The sequence below is a fragment of the Panthera onca genome, chromosome C1, assembly GCF_046562875.1.
Source record: "Panthera onca isolate mPanOnc1 chromosome C1, mPanOnc1 haplotype 2, whole genome shotgun sequence".
Lineage (NCBI taxonomy): Eukaryota > Metazoa > Chordata > Mammalia > Carnivora > Felidae > Panthera > Panthera onca.
Genome location: NC_138346.1, coordinates 191,093,379 through 191,109,156, shown reverse-complemented (window position 1 = coordinate 191,109,156; position 15,778 = coordinate 191,093,379). Strand labels below are relative to the sequence as shown.

Here is a 15,778-nt window from a genome sequence, read left to right as displayed (position 1 = left end):
TGTACCGTTGGGAACCAGGCTTGATGATATCTGTGGAGCTAAGTTACATTGTTCAACATCTTTTAGGTTCTAAAAAATGATGTTCTGGCCCATCAAGCCACAGTAGAAACAGTCAACAAAGCTGGCAATGAGCTTCTTGAATCTAGTGCTGGAGATGACGCCAGCAGCCTAAGGAGCCGTTTGGAAACTATGAACCAATGCTGGGAGTCAGTGTTACAAAAAACAGAGGAGAGAGAACAGCAGCTTCAGTTGACATTGCAGCAGGTGCGTGTATTGTCCAAGTTAGGGAGGTGGAGCTGTGCACATAACATCGGAAGAAAGCCTGTCTGAGTCAGTGAAAGGAAAACAATATGGAGAATGTCTCACCAACCTTCCTTTCCCCACCCCAGCCCCTGCTCCATGTCTTAAGAAGATGGTTAATTCTGTGCTGGAACTTGTCTGGAAAGAATAGCTTTTGATTGAGTGATTCTTTTCAGATTTGTTTGTAGCCTTGTCTCTTTATTTACTATTCAAAGTTAGTTAGTAAATCTTTGCCATAACAAACCTTGCTCACAGATTCAGTTATTTCTTAAATCAAGTGAGGATCCCCCCACGTCCATGTTCAATAGTACTTCAGTCTGTTAATTGATTCATCAGGTTATATCAGACATCTATCATATATTACAGTGAAGTCCAAAGGATTCTGCTAGATTCCAAAAATAAGTAAGTATATTGGCCCCGTGCTAATCCAGCAACAGAACAACCCTGTGAGCAACCCAGAATTCCTCCCTCAGGATAGGTTCCTCATGTGGCCATTTAGGAAGTCTACTTTTGAAGCTGAGAATTGACTGCTGACCTTAGTGATGTGTCTTTTCTCAAAGGCCCAGGGTTTCCACAGTGAAATTGAAGATTTTCTCTTGGAACTGACTAGAATGGAGACCCAACTCTCTGCATCTAAGCCCACAGGAGGACTTCCTGAAACTGCAAGGGAACAGCTTGATACACATATGGTAATGGAAGCTTCTTGAAGTTGAACATAATCCCCTACTCAGAACTTTCTGAATTCACAGACCTGTATGTATCTAGGAGTCTACAAAGCAGCACATTTTTACCGACAATATAGTATGACCTTAAGGATTACTGCTTTTTACGTGGGCTTTTAGGAGCCCCTACCACAGGCAGCAGTGGTGACAGGGAAGCTTGACTGGAAATACATTGGTGAGCTGTTGAATTTTGAGTTGGTCAGTCAGTTGGCATAAGAATATTGACTTGAAGGTGAGAGCATTAAGACAAATATGTTAACACGGATGTGTCTAAGAAAAGAGTGTTGAAGGGACTTATAGAAATCGATAGATACTGTGACAATATTTTAAGAAAGGGGCTGAGAAAAAAAGGCAACGTAATTTCTAGGCAAATGTTTCAAGTAAAGGAGAAATAAATTATTGGGGTCTACTTTTGTGATCTCTGATCCTTAAGGAAATCTTCTTGATAACAAAATTATTTCAATTTTAGCAAAGAATGGTAGGATTCATTGCTCAGGAATTGAACTGAATCCAAAAGAAAGGGTTTTAATCAAGATGAGACCTTCCTGGACTTTTCCAACTGTGCTTATAAATCTGTGTGTGGGTGGCTTTCAGAGAATTGGCATTACCAATCCCTTTTTTGACTTTTTTTTCTTTTTTTGGTAGGAACTCTATTCCCAGCTCAAAGCCAAGGAAGAGACTTATAATCAACTGCTTGACAAGGGCAGGCTCATGCTTCTAAGCCGCGATGATTCTGGGTCTGGCTCAAAGACAGAACAGAGTGTAGCTCTCTTGGAACAGAAGTGGCATGTGGTCAGCAGTAAGATGGAAGAAAGAAAGGTATCACCACAAAATACAGTGTGTGATTATTGGGCTTGAGTAGTTTGCTTGACCATCGCATGTAATTACCATCTAGTTTCTGTGAAGATTTTTCGGAGACCATTATATAGTACCAGAAGTTGCAGAACTGGTTATCGTTTTTGATTTAATCGTTTTTGTACTAATCAAGCTATCTTTCCTGATGTTAAATTTCTATTTTGCATCCGTATCAAGTTGCATTGATGGTACTGGTTTCTGCCAATATTTGCTTTTGTCGTTCATTCCTTTTTTTGCCTTTACCAGTTGAGACATATGAGGCTGTTAACTGCTGAGTGATGGACTTATAACTCATAGTAATCACTGATCTGTGTTCCTACTGAAAAACAAGGTCATGTTGGAGTCACTGGCTTGGGATTGGGAGGGTGGGAACAGAACATGCAGGGAGTTGGGCTAATATTCTCCACAGGAATTTGGCAGTGTGCAAATAATTTTACTAAAAAAATCAGAAGAGTAAATTTTGTGACCTTTTCCCACTCTTCTTCAGAAATCAAATTCTCTTCAAAAGAAAAGTGATCAGGGATCAAGGCCTCACAACATTGTTTTTTATGAGTACCAAATTTCGGAGTATTACTCAGCACAGAGTTTCTGTACTGGGCAGATCTAATGTAAAATATGTGTTCAAATCTGTTGGCCATATCCATTCAACAGTTATTAAGCATGTATGTGCCAGGCACTGTGCTAGCTATATAGTGGAAGCAAAGGCATGAACCCTATCATTGTGAAATTTAATGGACAGAAGTATTCACACATATAAATGGATACTTTGAGAGTACCATTAATTTCCTAGAATTTCTTTAGTGTGAGATCTGGTAATTCTGTTATATGAAGAATGACCAGAGACACTGAGTGTGGGGCTGTGTTCTAATTCTTTGACAGACTGTCATCTAATTTCTGCAGAATGCAGAACTAAGACTAATTAAAGAAACTGAGGCAGATTCTGGCTCCTAATCAAGAAATTTCTATGTTTTCCCATCAATGGAGCAAGTTGCCTCAAGATATACTTACCCATCATTGGTGGAACTGGTCAAACAAGGGCTTGGTGTCAGGGATAGTTATTTCTGATTTTGCAAGGACTTTACATTTTAGTATCACTAATATTCTGTAGTAAGTGTGTATGGTGCTATATTAAGGAATAAATAGATAAAATGATGTGGAAAGATTTCCTGTTACCTAGGAACTTGCAATATTATTAATTTCTAAGCATTTCTGTAATAAATTTGAGGTAGATTTTATTTTTCTCTTGGTTTGTTTAGATTAGGTCTGTACGTTTTTGTAACATTGATAATAGTGTTTTTCTGTGTTACAAAAGTGACTTGAAAATACAAAGAAAAATAAAAACCTGTACAGTATATATAACTCAGTTAACAATAACATTTGTAGTGTACATCTTGGGTTTCTATGAATATCTTAGATATATTCATTTTTAGCAACCTGTCATTATTACATGCCTGCCTGCTAAATGGACCAGGGACAGAGGCCATCACCTACGTGTTGTGGGTAGAGCTTCTCTGGAGCTCGTAGACTCTGGAATTGGGGTGCATTTTTGGGCAGTGGACATGCCCTGAATGAGCCATTGTTTTTGCCATTCTGATTTAGAGCAGTGTCTAAAAATTTGTATCTTCTGTCACATTTTTGCTTAGAATATTATGGCTTTTTTTTTCCCCCTCACCTTTTCTGCGTGTAGCTTAAAAATGAGCTTCAGGGACACCTGGCTGGCTCAATTGGTAGAACACGACTCTTGATCTCAGGGTCATAAGTTCAAGTCCCACGTTGGGCCTAGAGCTTCCTTAAAAAAATAAAAATGAAAAAAGAATGAGCTTCAGCCTCACATTTTCAGATGCCATATTTTCTGAAAACACTTAAATAGAGCAATGCAGTGACCATCATTTTTACAGTAAAGTGCTTTTCGTTCAGTTGTTTTTATACTGGAAAAAGTATATCAAAGGGAAGTGAGGCTTTGCCCAGAACAAGTTGCAGACCCTGCAGCTGTCACCGCTGAAGGATCTCTTCCCTTACACTTACTGAATAGCTCTATCCCTGTTCTTTAATGTCCCAGGAAGTGGGGAATGGCAGAGAAAGCAACTTTGCTGCAAATTGTGCTCTTTCCTTTTTGTACATAGTTGTTTTGGTTTCAGACACTAACGTTAAATTGCCCCCTTGTTTGTAAACAGGGCATGTTTGGAGGTTAAGTGAGGCTTCTTCTTTAGAGATCATTTTATTTAGTGTACAATTCACGCCTTTGTCCTGGAAACTACAATTCCTGAATTTGGCACTTTCTCTTTTTGTGTTTTAATTAAAATTCAGTCAAAGCTGGAAGAGGCCCTCAACCTGGCAACAGAATTCCAGAATTCCCTGCAAGAGTTCATCAATTGGCTCACTCTAGCAGAGCAAAATCTCAACATCGCCTCTCCTCCCAGCCTGATTCTAAACACTGTCCTCTCCCAGATAGAGGAGCACAAGGTAACTGTGACATTACAATGTCGCCTGCCTTTTGAGGGGACTAGCTGAGAAAGAAGCTCCTCTATCTTATCTTCAGTTTAAAAAGAGCTATATTTTCCCCTCAGGTGTTTGCTAATGAGGTCAATGCTCATCGAGACCAGATAATTGAACTGGATCAAACCGGGAATCAGTTAAAGTTCCTTAGCCAAAAACAGGATGTTGTTCTGATCAAGAATTTGCTGGTCAGCGTCCAGTCTCGATGGGAGAAGGTTGTCCAGCGGTCTATTGAAAGAGGGCGATCACTGGATGATGCCAGGAAGAGGGCAAAACAAGTAAGTTAGGAAAGAAAGCTACCAATTTCTTGAACAATCTTGGGCTGCATGTGTAGAGCCTCTGGTATGATTTACATGAAAGTGTAGCTCGCATATTCATTCTTACTTTTTATATAATTGCAGTTCCATGAAGCTTGGAAAAAACTGATTGATTGGCTAGAAGATGCAGAGAGTCACCTGGACTCAGAGCTGGAGATATCCAATGACCCGGACAAAATTAAACTCCAGCTTTCTAAGCATAAGGTAAAGCAGTTCATGGCTCTTAGGTCCTGACCTTGGTATTCACTGAAGTTTGCAAAAAATGGAAATCAGAGCTAGTAAAAAAAAAAAAAAAAATTGGTTAATGTTGAAAAATCAAGATGATGAAGCTAGCTGTTTTGTATCTACATAGGGTCTAACCATAAAAACCACTCATTTAAATAACTGTTCAAACAAAGTGATTGTGGGAGTAACCAGTTAAAACAACAAGCTTTTAGAAATTTTTGTGCACTGCTACATGTAGTATAAACAAAAATTTATAAATTTCTCTTTCTTTCTTTTTTTTTTTTTTTTTTTTAAAGTTTATTTATTTTGAGAGAGAGATAGAGACCGGGGTACAGGCAGAGAGAGAGAGGGAGATAGAATTCCAAGCAGTCTCCATGGTGTCACCACAGAGCCCAATGTAGGTCTCAATCTCATTAATCGTGCGATCATTATCTGAACCGAAATCAAGAATCAGATGCTTAACCGAATAGGCCACCCAGGCGCACCCAAAAGTTTTAAATTTCTCGAGGATAAGCTGTTGTTAACTCAAGAAGTAGTGACATCCATTACCAACCTGAATACTGAAAAATTTTCTTTGTTCCAAATCAAGACGTCATCTTTTAGTGTGGATTCTTTCTGTTCTCTTTGGAAACAGGAATTTCAGAAAACCCTTGGCGGCAAACAGCCTGTGTATGATACCACAATTCGAACTGGCAGAGCCCTGAAAGAAAAGACTTTGCTTCCTGATGACACTCAGAAACTTGACAATTTACTGGGAGAAGTCAGAGACAAATGGGATACTGTTTGTGGCAAGTCTGTGGAGAGGTGAGTACGAATATTTGCTTTGTGGGTCTGTATGTCATCCTGAAACTAACAAAGACTGTTAATTGGATTCCATAAAATGGCAATAAAGCTAATGCATTAATAACAGGTTTTGTAGCATCTCAATATCTCTGGTTCATTCAACGCAAGTTGTGAAGTTGAATAAAATGTATTAAAATTCTCATTTTAAACTTGAACCTTACCGTATTAGCAAGAAGGCCATAAACTCAAGCCAATAGCAACAGAAGATTAGTAACTACACTTCTCTGTCAGTGACTAAGTTGTGACACTGATGGCTGTGTCAGTGAGTTCTCTCACTGTCAGGCGCTGAGCAAAGCCTCTGCACATAGCACTTCGTGTAACCATTGTAATACCTGCCCTTGACAGGGCAATCACTAATGAGCATGTGCCAAAAAGGGGCTACTAATCACTTAATCCACCTGACAGCCACTGAGGCGGGCTCTGTTATTCCCATTTTACACATGAGGAAACTATCATAAAGAGGGTTTTTAACTCCCCCAAGGTCACTCAGCTACTAAGCAGCAGAGCTGGGATTTGAAGCTTTTGAGTTTGGTTCCATAAGTTGTACTCCTGTCCCTATGTGCCCACTATGCTATGCTAAGTATTAGGATATCTTTATATTGTGCTCCACAATTTTTTGGATGAGGTGACTGAGGTTCACAGAGGTGAAGAGAAAGCCCAGGGTCACACAACTCCTGACTCAGACCGTGGCTGAAACTGTCCTCCTCCACCTGAGTGGTGTAAGGTGATTAGCACAGAACTTGGGGCATTAGGGTGTATCCATATATATAACCATTGGACTCCTAAGATGCCAGAAGGGTATCTGCACTTGTTTCCTGTACTAAATCCATTCTAGAGAGCAGTTTGGTTCAAAATGTCTAGGCATAGCTCTTCATCACTGTTTATCTGTTTTGAACCAGCCCAGCATGGAGGGCCCTGTCTCTGTAGAGTGCAAGCAGTGTTCCCTTCAGCAGTCAGAACTGTGAGCCAGTCAAAGAAAAGGGATCCCCCAAAACAGTGAGGTTTGTGTGCTTCTCTCAGGCAGCACAAGTTGGAGGAGGCCCTGCTGTTTTCGGGTCAGTTCATGGATGCTCTGCAGGCCTTGGTCGACTGGCTGTACAAGGTGGAGCCGCAGCTGGCCGAGGACCAGCCCGTGCACGGGGACCTCGACCTGGTCATGAACCTCATGGACGCCCATAAGGTGAGGGGCGGGAGCTGCGCCGCGTGGAGGCAGAGCCCTGGGTTCCTCCGCCTAAGCAGGCCTCCTGCTCCGACTCACCATCCAGGGGAGAAAGGAAGTCTGGAAGAGCCTGTGTCTCTGCTTGTCAGAGAGACCGCTCCTCGCTCCGTGTGTATCGCTGGGATTCTGCATCAGTCACAAAGGATTCGCCAACATTGCTTTGATTTGGATTTGGTGATGTGTACAATTTGTCTTGGGGTTCCCCCCTTCTTGTTTGTACCTCTCAGTTGAGTCACACAATGAATTTAAATTCAGGAGCCCCTCAAGATACCCATTTCCACTGACTCCTACAATGAAAATGAGTTCTTTTCTGAGCTATCCTTGACCCTCGCTAGCCCAGCACCTTGCACAGTGGTATTTAGTGTAATCTACACTTGTCATGTTGACCTCCATTATATCCTCTTGTTTTAGCACAAAGCATTCAGCTTTACTCGAATTTACAACAAACTCTTATTATGTGCATGGCAGAATGTGTTCTTACTTAACTCCCACGATTCTGGAAATCTTGCTGTAACGTTACTATTGTTTTACAAGTTAGGAAACCGGGACTCCAGGTAAACAGCTTACCCAGAGCCACACCACTCATCTTGAGAGCCACCTCTTCTGATGGTTCTTTCTTACACATTGTCCTGCCTCCCTCTGCATAAAAGACACACGACTAGCACCTACCAAGGACAACTGGACTGAACGATTCCTTTTCTCTGTGGTTTGACGTCATGGGTTCAGAACATTTCTCAGCAAACTAATTCTTCTGTTTTTCTTTTCTAGGTTTTCCAGAAGGAACTGGGAAAGCGAACAGGAACCGTTCAGGTACTGAAGCGGTCAGGCCGAGAGTTGATTGAGAATAGCCGTGATGACACCACATGGGTGAAAGGGCAGCTCCAGGAATTGAGCACTCGCTGGGACACTGTGTGTAAGCTCTCCGTCTCCAAACAAAGCCGACTGGAGCAGGCCTTAAAACAGGTTAGAGACTTTTTTGGCGACAACCCAAGGGAGAGGATCCTAGCAGATTCATTCTCATTTCTTTATCAGGATCAGTTCCACCCAGTCTCGAATGTAAAGCCAAACATTGATCTTCTGAATGTTCTACAAGATTTTAATGTTCACTCATATTAGAGAAAAAAATTAATTTGGTTTTTAAAGATCTACAAATGAAAGATGACCTTTGTGGGGCCTTGATAGGGTCATCAGTGCCTGTGACACACAAAGGCGTTCAGGCCCGACCCTTTCTCTGACATTACCCCAATGTCCAGGACCTTGGCTGCAGAGAGGCTCAATCTGCTGTGCTTGGTTATTTCAGGCGGAAGAGTTTCGGGACACAGTCCACATGCTGTTGGAGTGGCTTTCTGAAGCAGAGCAAACGCTTCGTTTTCGGGGAGCACTTCCTGATGACACGGAGGCCCTGCAGTCTCTCATTGACACCCATAAGGTAATCCAGCCCCAGGGTGCAGTGACCCATGCTACCCACCAGGGTGAGGGCTGCCCCCTGCTTTTTGGGAATTTCCAACCTCACGTGCAAAGGACTGGAACCAGAATGGGTCCAGATTATTGGTTTGGCAGGAATGAAAGGGAAAGGACTAGTGGGTTTTTTGACACCTTAAACGTCATTCATTTGTTTTTACAAAAGTAATGTGTATTGGTTGTAAACAAGTGAAAACAGCGTGGTATCATATAAAGAAAAATGTGGGCTGTACCACCCCCTAGAATCCTCACCTGCACACAGCTTCATTTGCCTTTACTCACATTACCAGCGTCAGACACTGGACCTCTTACCAAGCTCTATATAGAATATATACATCCAGAATATAATGCAGTCTTGAGGGCCACGGTCTGTCCTAATAAAGTGGGAAATTAATCAGGAGATTTTGATCTGGGCTTTATATGTGGTATTCTGTTGCAGATTTTTTTTTTTTTCAGTATTTTTTAAATATCCATAGTGTTTTATAGTTGTCATTTGTCTAAGACTGTATTGTTTATATGCATGGAAATGAATAAAAACAGGATTTTTTTTTTTTTTTTTTTGAAGAAAAACTAAGAATAGGAAGAGGGTCATGCCTGGTGTGGGATAGGAGGTACCTTTCTGGGTCCCTATACCTTGTCATCTGTAGCAGAGAAAATCATTTTTTAAATTTATTTGTTGATGCTTATTTATTTATTTTGAGAGAGTGAAAGCATGCTAGCGAGCATGAGTGGGAGAGCGGCAGAGAGAGAATCCCAAGCAGGCTCCACACTGTCAGTGCAGAGCCCAACACAGGACTTGATCTCACAAATTGCGAGATCATGACCTGAGCCAAAATAGAATCGGATGCTTAACCGACTGAGTCACCCAGGAGCCCTGAGAAGTCATTCTTGTGTAAACCCTTCACCTTTTCACCTCTTTCAGAACTGGGAACAAAGTGCCAGAGACACCCAAATGCAGGCTTGAGGTCTGTGTTAACACATAGAGGAGGGAAAAATGCATTGAAATCTTTTCCCCCTCACAGGGTAAACTAACAGTGCTGCTAGAGTAGATTTCTCAAGTTTTTGTTTTCAAATCTTTTTTGTTCAAGGAGTTCATGAAGAAAGTGGAAGAAAAGCGAGTGGATGTTAACGCAGCAGTAGCAATGGGAGAAGCCATCCTGGCTGTGTGCCATCCTGATTGCATCACTACCATCAAGCACTGGATCACTATCATCCGAGCTCGCTTTGAGGAGGTGGGTTCCTGGTTGCAGAGGGGACAGCACGTGCCCCATGAAGTGGGTTTCTGGTGAGAAAATGCTACTGAGCTTTCCCCACCCACCCCCAGATAAGGACTCTTTTCACCCACCATGAATATGTCAGTAAGAATTAAGTTAGCGTTTTAGTCATGACTGTTTTCTTGGTAATGAGCCGCATTCTGAGAGAATAGCGCTGGTGTAGTGATGGTTTCAGTGATGAATTCCAGTGGACATGGTTTGGTATTTTTCCTTCCTTCCCGAGAAGTCCTGTGTTTAATAGGATATTCATACCAGATTTGCTTCCAGGAGTGCTGATTGCTCATTCCAGCTCTGTCACTAGAGTAAGAGTGAGGCCTCTGGAGTATTTGAGTGTTCTTCCCCCTTAAAGTCATTGTTAGGATCAGACGGAAGAAAAAACTTTGGAAACAAAGGATGTGCTTGACTGAGAGAGGCAATGGATTTTCTTTCTCTCCCTAGGTCCTGACGTGGGCTAAGCAGCACCAGCAGCGTCTTGAAACAGCCCTGTCAGAACTGGTGGCTAATGCCGAGCTCTTGGAAGAACTTCTGGCGTGGATCCAGTGGGCCGAGACCACCCTCATTCAGAGGGACCAGGAGCCGATCCCTCAGAACATCGACCGAGTTAAAGCCCTCATTGCCGAACATCAGGTATTGTCACCATGTCATGTGGCCGCGGTGTTTCCTGTGTTGCTCATGGAGCCCGTTTCCTTTGCCCTGTGTGTTTGTTTTTAAATGGCTGCTTATCATATTCATACAGATTTAGCAGCTTAAAACAACACACACTTACTCTCTTGCAGTTTCCATGGAGCAGGAGTCTGGGCCTGAGTTAGCTGGGTCTCCTTAGGATCTTACCAGGCCAAAATCTAGATGTCAGCCCCAGCTGCAAGTTCTCACCCAGGCTCATTCAGTTGTTGGCAGAATCTGATTCCTTGTGGTTATAGGACCAGGTCTCCATGTTCTTGCTGGCTGTCAAGCAAGAGTCACCATTAGCTCCCAGAGGCTGCCCTCAGGTCTCAGCCACCTGGCACGCTCACAGCATGGCAGCCTATGTCTTCACAGCCACCAGCAGGAGAGGGTCTCCTAGGTCCTTCTTTGGTATCCTGTGTGGCATTCATTGCTCTGACTTCCTGGTTTTCCTCACTCAGCTGTGAGCTCCTTGGAGTCAGAAGCCATGTCTTATCTCTTCAGGTTTCCCATACCTGATGAAGTAAGTGCCTTGCTCAGTTGTTTCTTGAAAGGAGTGAGACAGTGTACAAAGGCATCTGTGAATTGGTCTGTCCATCATGAGCTTGGGCTTTGTGAGTGGAGTTGCCTGATTCTGTCTCAGTCCAAGAAAACTCTTTAACTCTTTTCCCTGTTTGTGTCTGACAGATGTTTATGGAGGAAATGACTCGCAAACAGCCTGATGTGGACCGGGTCACCAAGACGTACAAAAGGAAGAATATAGAGCCTGCTCACACGCCTTTCATCGAGAAATCCCGCAGCGGCAGCAGTATGTTTCTAGCCTCCTGTGTTAGGGTGTTTCCTTCCTGCTATTTGAAGATGACCACTTTCCAAGTCCCTATCAAAAAACTTCTTTTTGGGGCGCCTGGCTGGCTCAATCAGTAGAACGTGTGACTCTTGATCTCAGGGTTGTGAGTTCAAGCCCCACATTGGTTGTGGAGCCTACTTTAAAATCAAATCAAAACAAAAAACTTCCCCATTTTTTCAAAAACGGTATTTTGAAATGTATTTTAAAATGTTTTTTTGAAACTCACTCTTTGTATACCAACATGCAGTAACTGTATTCCATTTTCTTGGACTGGCATAATTTTGAAGTGGTTGAGCAGATTCTACTGCAGTGGCCTTTCCAGTATTTTGGTCATCAGTGCTAGCTGTTTACGTTTGTCTTGTGTTAATTTAATTAAAAGATAAATCTGCTCCTCTAGAGCCACTGCTTTTTTTGGTTGAGTTGACATTTCCTCAGTTCGCTGAGGACAGAATTGATTTGAAGATATGAAATAAGTACTTGTTGGCTGGGAGGGAAGATCAATAGTTTTGAAATGAGCAGTCCTAATACATGAATATTGCCCATATTTTTTTTCGCATTTACTGACCGGATACCATTTTAAGGGTCTTCTAAGTTAACACATATGGCACTTTCTCTCTGTGAACTGACAAAAGCAGCTTTTCTAATCTCGTAGTTATTTTTCCTTTTAGGGAAGTCCTTGAGTCAGTCCACCCCTCCTCCCATGCCAATCCTTTCACAGTCTGAAGCGAAAAACCCACGAATCAACCAGCTGTCTGCCCGCTGGCAGCAGGTGTGGCTGCTAGCACTGGAGCGGCAGCGGAAGCTGAACGATGCCTTGGATAGACTGGAAGAGGTAAGGCCCTGCCAAGCATCCTTTCCTGGAGGGAGGTGACTTAACCTTCTGAGGCCCTCTTACTATGTGTACCTTGACCTACTTCTCTAGAAGGAGAGGACAGACCAGGGTGAGCCAGTACTGTGTCCTTCAGGCCCCCTAGGAGAAAAGCTCATGGGTGAGGAGACCACTCACAACAGAGTAGGTCATACATAGCACCTAGCTGTGGAAGGCAAGCGAGCAAGTGACCAGCCAGTCCATGAGGCTCTGGTCTGTGATGCGACCCTCCTCAGCACCTGGCTGTGGTCAAGAATCAGAAGCAGAACTTGGCTGAGTTACTTCCAGGTGTGCAGCTTATCACACTAACAACCATTATTGGGCCCTTTATGTAAAGGTGTAAGTTACACAATTAGGAAACAAGGGTAACTTTTATGACCTTGTGATTTCTCTGAATATTCACTAATGATGAAGAGCAAATCTATTTTGAAGTATCATTAACACCAACCTAAAAAAATCTAGTACTACACTTCCTAATTTCTAAAACAAACCTCTAATATCTTCTATATTTTTTTTATTTGTGCCTGTCAAAGCAGCTATGCCCGGAAGTGAGTGTTCTGTGTTTTTTGTTGTTATTTCTGTAGGTCAGTTGAGTTTTAAGCATATTTGGTTTTTGGCTTTTTCTTTTTTCCCTATTCCTTCCAACTTTGGAGTTTGAATGACCAGGGGGAGAACGGCTGCCCTGTCTCAGTCATTCTGAGTCTGTCTCACCAACGTAGTCCGAGCAGCTAAACCTCGCCTTGCCCACTGCTCAGGCCTGCTGTCCTCTGCCAAAGCCAAATATTTCACATGGAGGTCAGACGGGCAGTTTGCCCCCTCTGGCACCATTCCAAAGAAACATGCTTGCTGCACGCACGGGTTGGATTCTTAATGCTTCCAGCCAGAACTCAAATTTTCTCATCTCAGAAAATGATGGGAAACATGAGCCTTCCGACCTGGGCCTCAGTGTGACCACAGTTCTTTTCAAAATCACATAAGTGAGGAGTGCTAAGGACTTCTCTTCTGGGATAGAATCCATTCCCTTACATCTGAGAAGGTGATCCTTCGAAAAGTGCAAAGGGAAAGCAAGGCTGGTTCCACCCGTTCTTGTTCCGCGTGCTCCATATTTTCCATGGTGGTTGTTCAGTTACCGTTCCTCTCACTGCTCCGCTATACCACAGCTCATGTAAACAATCACAGCTTTAAGTGAAGGACCCAGATTGTGCCTTCACAAAGAGCACACGGATGTCATTGTTGATGCCCCTCCGGAAGGCCTGCATGGCTTTACTGAATGTCTGAAAGTTTTGGTATGCTCCGGGCAGATTTGAGAGCCAAAAGAATAAATCGTGTTGACACCTATGATTTCTCTCTAGTTGAAGGAATTTGCCAACTTTGACTTCGATGTCTGGAGGAAAAAGTATATGCGTTGGATGAATCACAAAAAATCTCGGGTGATGGATTTCTTCCGGCGAATTGACAAGGACCAGGACGGGAAGATAACACGTCAGGAGTTTATTGATGGCATTCTAGCATCCAGTGAGTTCACTCATACTTCCAAACATGGGTCACATCTGCATTCCTTACACTTGGTAGAAGCAAGCGATATTCTGGCTAAAGAGTCTTTCTGAAGTTAAAGCAGTAGGGTTAGGGAGGAAGTAATGTAACTGCTTATTATTAAAATTGGCCTATCATTTTGATGGAAAGAAGAATTTCATTTTGCTGGAATAAAAAAAAAAAGTCTTGTTGACACAGAGTGGCAAGTAAAACCTGTTTGAGGTGTAGATTAAAGAGCCAACTTTTGTGAATGATGAGGTTCTAAGTAAAGTGTTTGAAATTCAAAATTTTTCATAATACCAGTTTCTGACATCTGTATGCAGCTTACAAAATACATGATCTCAATTATTTTTAGCAAGAGAAAGAATTGAGGCATAAAGTAGCTAGGTGACTTGCCAGGGCCACAGAGCACATCTCACAGCTGTGCAACTTTACATGGGTGGCCAAGGAAGGCCTGTCTGCAGAGGTGATATTTAAGGGAAGAGAGGCAAAGGGAACAGCAGGTTCCAAGCGCTGAGGTGGGCATGAACTTGGCATGTTCTAGGAATAGAAAGATTAATGTGGTTGGGCTGTCATGATCTAGGGGAGTGGTAAGAGATGAAGTTGAAAAGGTCAAGAGCAGCCAACTCATGCAGGGCCTGGTAGGCCCTGGGTGAAGAGAGCAGATCTGACCTCTGATCCTAGAGGCAGCAGGACAGTGGGAAACCACCAGAGGTTTTTCACCTGAGGGACCTATCTGATTCACATTTTAATAAATCACCCTGGCTGCTGTAAATATTCACACTTCTTTGGGAAGCAGTTTTTCAAGAGCCTAAGGTAGTTGTCTAAACAGAAAAAAAACTTCATCCTAGTCCATATTGTCACTATTCTGAAATAATCAAAGTATCCAGCAGTAGTGGAGCAGATAAGTAAATTCTCATGGTGGATGGTAGGCCTGTGGGTAGTTGTAATATCACATCTTTCAATATACCTGAAATATTGCCTTTTTTTCTTTCTTTTCTTTTTTTCTTTTGAGTGGGGGAGGAGGGAGTCTATAATCAAAACACTAAAAACTTAACAGTAAGTCTCTGGGTACTGTGTCTTTATAACATTATATCTTCTAAGTGGGCATATATTATTTTTGAGCAAAAAGCAAGACATAAATGTTTTTTCTTTCAAGAAGTATTTATATGTCCTCCAGCAAGCCAAGTAAGCACTGTTCTTTAAAATGTTCCAAATGTGATTGCTTTTCTCCAGAGTTTCCTACCACCAAGTTAGAGATGACTGCTGTCGCTGACATTTTTGACCGAGATGGAGATGGCTACATCGATTACTATGAATTTGTGGCTGCTCTGCATCCCAACAAGGATGCTTACCGCCCAACAACCGACGCAGATAAAATTGAAGACGAGGTATGGGAAATAACTGTATTTTGAGCACATGTTTGACCATAGTGGTTGGGTGCAATGACCATATCAGCCCTGTGACTTAACTGTCACAAGATCATTATTTGGAGTCCTGTTTGGCAAATTCCCATTTGGAGGATGATTCCCCAGAGTATCTCTGGCTGTTGAGCTCTCTCTTTCAGTCTAGATGACTTTTTACTCAAATGAGTCACATCTGTGGTTCCTCCCATGTTCACAGACTTACCACACCCATTCCAGTTCACAGACACCATGTTGCCTAGAACAAGTCCTCTCTCAGTCCTGGGCATTCTATGTCAGTATCCAGGAGCATGTGGTCTTCAAATAAGGCATTTAAGGAGTAAAATGTGAAGTAATGTTTAACACGGTGTATACCAACCAACCTTTCTGCCTAGTTAAAAATTTTCTCCATGTTGAAAATCTCATCCATCACATTGAAAATAGCAAATTCATTAGTAACACATGGAGATCTCAGGATTTATTGATCCTAGAAAAGGAGAGGTTAGTGGGGCAGGTCTTAGGTATGGCCTGGAACACCCCAGGACTAACCTCTGGGGACTCTGAGGCTCCTAGGTTTAAATTTAAAACAGTTCATAGTTTGCTGTACTTGGTTTGATTTTGATGCATGCATATTAGCACATTTCTCTGAAGGAACTTGGAAACAAATGTATGACCAACAAATGTGTGACATGTATTAATTTGGAATAAAGGATAAATGCATGTATCAAAAATCTAAAATATCTAAAAGAGAA

At 42.3% G+C, this 15,778-nt stretch overlaps 1 protein-coding gene across 31 annotated transcripts in view; it reads left to right on the top strand.

The window, feature by feature from the left end:
* MACF1 (microtubule actin crosslinking factor 1) overlaps positions 1-15,778 on the top strand; it is a 330,331-nt gene that overhangs the window by 297,253 nt on the left and 17,300 nt on the right. For all 31 annotated transcript variants that reach the window (XM_060623642.3, XM_060623631.3, XM_060623628.3 and 28 more), the window contains 16 exons: positions 67-264; positions 861-989; positions 1,668-1,841; positions 4,185-4,340; positions 4,445-4,651; positions 4,775-4,894; positions 5,550-5,719; positions 6,779-6,938; positions 7,746-7,940; positions 8,278-8,406; positions 9,527-9,670; positions 10,151-10,339; positions 11,063-11,183; positions 11,891-12,054; positions 13,443-13,605; positions 14,860-15,014. In XM_060623642.3, the coding sequence (XP_060479625.3) occupies positions 67-264; positions 861-989; positions 1,668-1,841; positions 4,185-4,340; positions 4,445-4,651; positions 4,775-4,894; positions 5,550-5,719; positions 6,779-6,938; positions 7,746-7,940; positions 8,278-8,406; positions 9,527-9,670; positions 10,151-10,339; positions 11,063-11,183; positions 11,891-12,054; positions 13,443-13,605; positions 14,860-15,014 (2,574 nt within the window). The remainder of the gene's footprint in view (positions 1-66; positions 265-860; positions 990-1,667; positions 1,842-4,184; positions 4,341-4,444; positions 4,652-4,774; positions 4,895-5,549; positions 5,720-6,778; positions 6,939-7,745; positions 7,941-8,277; positions 8,407-9,526; positions 9,671-10,150; positions 10,340-11,062; positions 11,184-11,890; positions 12,055-13,442; positions 13,606-14,859; positions 15,015-15,778) is intronic.